Source organism: Anneissia japonica, unplaced genomic scaffold (genome assembly GCF_011630105.1).
Source record: "Anneissia japonica isolate Jap-2015-1 unplaced genomic scaffold, ASM1163010v1 scaffold2994_len2133135_cov197, whole genome shotgun sequence".
NCBI lineage: Eukaryota > Metazoa > Echinodermata > Crinoidea > Comatulida > Comatulidae > Anneissia > Anneissia japonica.
Window position 1 is genome coordinate 1,014,033 of NW_022728550.1, and position 7,984 is coordinate 1,022,016.

At 33.9% G+C, this 7,984-nt stretch overlaps 1 protein-coding gene across 3 annotated transcripts in view; it reads left to right on the forward strand.

Annotated features, from left to right (window-relative positions):
• LOC117114320 (helicase with zinc finger domain 2-like) overlaps window positions 1-6,857 on the forward strand; it is a 43,334-nt gene extending 36,477 nt beyond the window's left edge. For all 3 annotated transcript variants that reach the window (XM_033257960.1, XM_033257962.1, XM_033257961.1), the window contains exons 25-29: window positions 2,189-2,291; window positions 2,519-2,749; window positions 3,351-3,507; window positions 4,921-5,088; window positions 5,437-6,857. In XM_033257960.1, coding sequence (XP_033113851.1) covers window positions 2,189-2,291; window positions 2,519-2,749; window positions 3,351-3,507; window positions 4,921-5,088; window positions 5,437-5,543 — 766 coding nt within the window. In that variant the 3' untranslated portion in view covers window positions 5,544-6,857. The remainder of the gene's footprint in view (window positions 1-2,188; window positions 2,292-2,518; window positions 2,750-3,350; window positions 3,508-4,920; window positions 5,089-5,436) is intronic.
• Window positions 6,858-7,984: the final 1,127 nt, after the last annotated feature.

Genomic DNA, 7,984 nt, shown 5'->3' on the forward strand with positions numbered 1-7,984 from the left:
TGTCTCTTATACACATCTAGATGTGTATGAGAGACAGGTACCAGAGTTCAAACCCTTCGAAGACGATGTTTTAAAGATGAAAAAAACCCGTAATAACTAATGTAAATTCTTTATTAAAAGACGACATTAAAGTGATCAACTCATCAGATAAACTCTTCGTACTAGCAGATAAAACGTAAAAAAAAATTCTACCAAGTCAATAATTTGATTGATTGATTAATTTGATTGAATGAATGTTGTTGAAATTGAAATTGAATTGAAGCGCAATACAAGCTACTTAAGGATAACATCACCAAGAGTTACAAGAAAGCTCCATGTGATGCAACAGAAAGGATCAACTCTGAACCCAGTTGCATTTACGCTTCGCTTAACCTGGAAGACAAAGGAGACATCCTTGCAAAAATTCCAGCCTTTATAACCCTAAAATACCGCAAAAAAACCCTCCAAAATAATACTTCGTGCCGACTGATCAACCCATCCAAAACAGAAATTGGTATAGTCAGCAAACACATACTCGACATGTTCAACAAGGCTGTTACTTACAAGACTGGAGTCAACCAGTTATACACTGGTATAAAGGAGTAGCAGATATGAAAAATTGCTCCTTCATCATATTCGATTTTTTGGACTTCTACCTCTCCATTTCTGAAGACCTTCTCACCAGATGCACTACAAGCACCCGGCTTTACTAACGACCCTAAATACATGCCACCTAAACTACAGAAGCCACAAAAACAGACACGACACAGGAACATCATTTGGTACAACTCCCCCCTCCCCGCCCCTTTAGCCATTTACCGTAGCAGGTTTAAACCTAATTCATAAACACTTCCCCTGCAAGTCCACTACACAAATTATTCAACAAAAACAGCGTAAAAGTTATCTGCTGCATGGACAACATGGAAACCATAATAAATTCACATAACAAGAAAATACTAAAACTTTAACAATCTGAACTCGAAAATGGCAAAAGCATCTGCAGGCAGAAAAATGAGTTCCCGCTCAATGGAAATGACTCATCCAGAACGTCATCTACAAACCCGATATCACTACGCAAAACGACACAAAACAGTATATTGGACTGACAGAAAAAATTTCAAATACAGATACACTGCACACAAACACCCCTTTAATCTGCGCAAACATCAGAACAGCGCGGACTGTCCAAGTATATATTAGAAATCAAAGACAGCAACACCCCTTCATCATTAAGTGGAACATAATCCAACGAGCACTCCCGTACAACAATATTACTAAGCGCTGCAATCTATGCCTAGCAGAAAACATTACATCATCACATCCGACCGTAACAAAACAAACTATCCGACTTTATCTCCGCCTGTTGTCACCGCAACAAATACTCACTCAAGAACTGCTAATTTTCACTCCACTTTCTACAGTTCTCACGCCCAATACTTATAATATACCTGCCCCTAATCAAAACAACTTTCATCTACCTGCAAATTGCATACCACCTATATTCATTAATGAAATTACATTGCGGTCAAAAAGTCGTGTACCAACCTTCTCTCCTTAAAATATGTGGGGGATAATGTATAGCGCCTCCCGCCCTTCACATGATCTACAGATTCAGACTGCCCTCGAAATTATTTTTAGAAATGGAGAAAAAAGAAATCTACATATTCAAATTTAAGTCTAAGACTGCCACTTCCGGCCATCTAGAGATGCCATACATTATAAAATCTTACTTCAGCCCTAACCATAATGGCGCTGAAGTGGTACACCTTCCATTTGTGAAAGTCTCTCCCTGGGCCACCTCTATTTTGAACTTTTAAATGTGGATGAAGACACTAAGAGTGGTGTATAACTGGAGGGAAAATCCAATAATAGGAAAGATGCAAACCTGCCTCAAGTCGTATAAACTTGATGTAGGATACTCACATTGGATTTGCGAAGTATCCACATTGATAGCTTTGGTTCCAAGGAGGCCACAGGTTTCTCTCTCTCATTTGCAAGTTCACATGCCTTGAGCTTGGTGACTTATAGGAGGAGTTAAGGGACAGTTTTTTGTTTTGTTTTGTTTTTTTGTTTTACAAAAATATCACTACCGACAACACTCTTACCAAAGCCCATAATATCAATATTCAATACAAAATGTATTTAATATTTACGTCTTCAATATTAGTTTGACATTACGCCTATATCGGAAGTGTTCTGTTTTCTTTAGACCCATTGTCCAGGAACCAAACGCGAGAGAACTTGGAATGGAAATATCACTATTAGAACGGTATGCTGACGAGGCTATCATGCTTAACATACAATATCGTATGGTAAGAACGATCAATGCCTTTGCACTGGAAATGCTATTTCAATAAGTATAGAATAAATTTTTAAAAATATGAAAGTAAATGATGAGAATTTTTATTTGGTTTCGACGTGAAGTAGGCAAGGCAAACACATATTACATGTTGAACTTACACTAATTCTACACTAATAGCAGTATTCTAACTTGATTAATTCATTTAATGTATGTATTTATTTGCTACTTTTTATGCAGCATTCCAGCATATGTGACTTTCCATCACAACAATTCTACGACGAAAAACTGAAGACGGATATATCGGTCAGTAAAAGGAAGCCAGACACCTTAAACTGGCCAACAAGAGACGGTAATAAGGAGTACCATACATTGTTCTGTCATGTCGAAGGTAAGGAGGAATCGCAAACAGTAAAAACCGAAGAGGGTAACGAGAACAGCAAATGCAATCAACAAGAAATAGAATGCTTGGTTAGTATTATGCAATTTTCTGTTTGATGATGATGATGATAATAATATTAATATTATTATTATTATTATTATTATTATTATTATTATCTTGGAGGAAAAATATTAAGAGACTCGAGTTACCATAATATTCAATAATAATGATAATAATTACTATAATGTTAATAATTATAATACTAATGACAATGATAATAGTACTGCTCATGGTGATGATGGGGATGATGTTTACTTTTAATTTAGGTATTTTCAGTAGGCATAGGACTATATAAAATATATCTAAGAAATACATTTTTTAATGTGGGCATTGGACTTTATTTTTGTATCAATACAGTTGTTAGCGTTTATTTTCTAACAAAATGTCGGAGTGGATCCAGGATATTCCTGGTTGGGTTAGAGAGGAAGTGGCAGATATGGACCAATGGTCCTAGTGGAATGGTCATTTTAGCCATTTTATTCTCTTATCACTAAACTTCAATTTCATGCTTGGCTTGGACCTTCTCCTGGCTGTCCATGGGGAGGGTAAGGGGTAGAGGTCGAGCGCTTCATTTTCCATCCCTCGATCCGCCACTGAACATATCTTATTAAATTAATGCATTTGCAACAGATGAAAGTTGTGCAGAAGCTATTGGAGAAAAGAATTATAGCGAAGGACATTCTGGTCTTGACACAGTATCGGTTACAATTAAGTGAAATAAAGACTAGGCTAGATAAGGACAGTAGAACACGTGAAGTACGAGCCGCAACCGTCATCACAAGTCAAGGTGAGTAACGTGAAGAGTAAAACATGGATTACTGACACATATTAAACACCTTTAAGCTTTCTCATCACATTAGTTCACTGCCAAAGTTTTTGGCATCATAACCGCCACGTAATACTCATCCTCTTTCATTATCATGTTAGGCTTCTGTGCGGTACACTATAGCTACTTCATTCCCATTCGCTCTTCGTATCCGTCACATTATCATCATCATCGCCATTATCATCACTATAATAATAATCATCATCCTTATCATCACCAGCATCATGATCGCCATCACCAACACTATCATCTTTCATTATAGGTCTATCATATTATGTTGTTATGATTATCACCTTTATTATCTTCATGAATATCATCACTGTAACTTGTCAGTGGCGAAATATATTTCTATTAGTGGAATAAAATAGGATTTTAATATATATATATATATATATATATATATATATATATACATTATTAATATACAGTAAGCCTACACCTTATGGCCATAATTATACATCATCAGCCAAATGACGAAGCTATCCCTATTATTGTACGTCATCATTCTCCTAATTTCTATTATACTGTAGCTTTATTTTATGTTCTATAGGAGCGTGTGGCGCAGCGTGTAATGTGTTGACGCCCGTCGCACTGCGTGTGACCTTGGGCAAGGCATATTACTTATGTTTGCCTCTCTTCACCCAGAGTATAAATGGGTACCTGGTAGGATGGCATGGCATTGAATGTATGGGTCGTGCACGCACAAGCAGCAATGACCAGGGATCTCCCAGGGAGTAGAGAGAGTTGCACAATGTGCGGGTCTGCCAACGCAGTATCCAGTGACCATGGGAAATAATGATGCCAGCGCCTAATAAAAAAAATATCTCGTTTGTTGTTTTTGAAATAATTATAAATGTAAATTCAAATACCCTCTCTATATCAATTTCCTAGTCGTCAATACCATCCACATCACCATGCTATTATTTATGTTATCGTTTTTATACCAGGACCCAATTGGTAATAAGTGGTTTTAACGACTTTTGTGGCTCTCTTTGTATATAAACAGCATCTCTTTCTTTAATTTATGTTTTTGATAATTACTTTATTTAATAAAGAATGGTTGCCGTATTCCTTTTTTGTATATTTTAAAATTGTTGTTGAAGTGATGGTTTTTTATACCAAATATACTCAATCAATTCAACCACACTAAACACTTATTTTCCCCACATCATCTTCTTATTCCAATTATCCTCTTTACCCTAGCCTAATAATCTGACCATCGTATAACCTTTATCCTCTGATATTCCATCCGTATTTTCTTCCTTTTACATCATCGGCATAATCATCTGCATCACCTTCGTTAACATTCGCCTTCACCAGCTTTCATCCAGACAGATGTTAAATATACTAATTATTCTCTATTTTGAAATCCAGGAAGTGAGAGTGATTACGTCATAATGTCGACTGTGCGATCCATTCCATTGGAGCAAATTGAGGAAAAGCCAACTATCGGTTGGAAAAGGAAGTTCCTTGGCTTCATTATAGATGAAAACCAAACAAATGTTGCCCTCACGCGAGCAAAACGAGGCCTAATTTTGATTGGTAAGCCTGGCAAAATAATTTGAACAAAATCTGTAAAAAATATATTTATCTTATTAATAAAAGAGAGAAGTATATTTTTAGATTGTCTTCACAGTCATAAAACAATAATTTTCCCACAATTGATCGTTTTCTTCTGGATGGGTCACCCTTGTTAATAAAATACACTACTTTGAGTATGGTATTGACATCTAAGCTGGGCTCGTGGTTACGACCTAAGTCATGAAGCAATAATAGTAAAGTTGATATAAAGCCATACTTTTTTATTGATTCTGGTGAAATAAATGATATGATTGATTGCATCACACAATTGTAATATAAATTAACAAGTATAATGCACATATTCAACAGGTAATAAACATCTGTTAGAGACACATGGAACTTGGGGAAACTTAATAAAATCGTATGAAGACAGAGGATGTCTGATGTACAATATGGATTTCTTGACGACTTTCTGAAAGTGTAGCCATACAAGTTGTATTGACGGAGAGAGAGAGATGATAACGATTTCAATCTCAAATTCAACTTTTTATTTTCTGAACTTCGTTGCTATAATAAAGATACAGCATAACATAGTACAGTACTTATCATCAGCTGTCTGATTAGTCTGTGGTATATGTACTATACTTATATAGCATTTATATGCATTTTTTTACTCTCTTTTGTGGTACATTTACCACATTTATTCATCCATAATACATATCAGATATTCCGTAAGAGACATATACCAAGGGTTGTTTCCTTATATCGTTGTAATAAAAGATAATTCTTTAGAAAATCTGAATATATTTACAATTAGACAAGCATATTTAAACCGCTCATATAGTGGTATAAACAACATCAGTTACTGACTCATATAATCATGGCATGACTTTGATTTGGATATCAAGCATTGTTAAGTTTGTTTTTGGGGTTTTTTTTCGTATTCATAAACGTGATGTTTGTTTTCATACAAATGATGATTAATATCGTTCTTCTGATCACAACAAAAAATTCACAATTTTTTTTCCTTTTGCATGAATCTTAGATATAAGTAAACTGTAAGTTAACGTACAGTTCAATACACATAATTCCATCTGATCTTAACACAAGAACAATCATATCAGAGCCTGAATGCCTGATCAAAATAGTACATACGTTTATATATGCATAGGTCCTCAATATATATATATATATGTATATATATATATATATTATCCTTTTCTTTATTTATTTATATATAAGTGTAATGATATATACATACCTAAACACACACATATAGATACATGCATACATTTACATATATGTACATACAGTACGGTACCTACACACAATCCCAAAAGTATATGCAAATATGCATACATACACACAATTACAGACACATATATATGCTTAAAGTTTTCGTTTTATGTCAATATTCAAGTGTATATACTGTAGCATTTCACATCCATAAGTAGGTAAACATACAGTTACATACGTTAGTCAGGATCTCAACCATGATACTTATGCAGTTATTCCCATAGTTAAATTAAGAAATCCTTGAATTTGCTTGCTTTGGCTGATGTGGTATTTTCTTGCAACTTTTTCCTGTATTTAAGTTCAGCTAAAAGCATTGGTATAATAGGTTTTAATAACTGTATATTGTTTTCACGTGACTTTAGCCATGTGGAATAACAAATGCGGCTAATGTAATAAATTCATTTACGACATTGTATTTATCATTAATATCGTCGATTCCCTTAACTACTACGTTCATATTTATATCGAATAAAAATCCATTTTTTTTGCAGCAATAGTTTGACTTTCTCCAGTATTTATTTACACGTTTACAATCAAACATCATATGTAGGTAATCAGAGTGTATAATGGCGATTCTATAAGTTTATGATTCGAATAATTTTTTGTTGGTTATTAAAATTGTATGTAATAGCCTTAAATTGAATTGTTTGAGTTTTATTTCATAGATTTGATCAATTTTCTTTTTCCAAACACTTTTCCATTCAATAAACTCATGGTGCAATACGACTTGCCAGTACAAAATTCCTTTCGGCGTAATAATATCTTTTTGTATTAGGGCCTATATTTCTATACATATAGGCCTAATTTTGTTACTTGCCTTATATAATGGTATCGCCTCTAAACTATTATACTTCAGCATTTGAAAATCGTCTTTGTTGCGATCTACGATATCACATTTTGTGATATTTAAGATTAGTCGACCATTTCTTTGGAATACCAATTTTAGCGGTAAATAATCATATTTTTAAAGAATTCCGGATTTACTAATTTACTGTTGCTGAAGACATCCTTAATGCTTTAAAGTTTGGTATATTAATACCGCCATCTAAAACATTGTTATTCAATGTTTCCTGGTTTGGAGTCCCATAGAAAGGCAAAAATTAATTTGTCGATTTCCTTAAAGATAAAATATGGAATATTAAGTATGCTGGCTGTAAATATAAGTTGTAATAATGCTAAAGTATTGATTATCATAACTTTTCCAAAAAGCGTAAGTTTTCTTTTTTTCCACGTATTGAAAACTATTTTCTAATTTACTTATTTTATCTTTCCAGTTCATTTTTACGCAAGTTTTACTTTCATAACCAACATACAGTATATCCCTAACACACTAATCGGCTTTTGTTGCCAATTAATTTCAGTAACCTTTTCTTTTCTATGTTTCCATGTCCCAATAAAGATTCCTACTGATTTCTTAACATTAAGATGAAGACCTGAAAATTTACAAAACATATCAAGAGTACTTAGTGCTTCTTTATTGCTATTATCATCGTTAAAAAACAGAATGGTGTCGTCTGCATATTGTGCAATTTTAGGATATGATTCGGGATACTAGTATGCATTATTATAATGTAATAAAATAGCCTATCGTATATTACCCGGCGTACGTCTAATAAAGTAA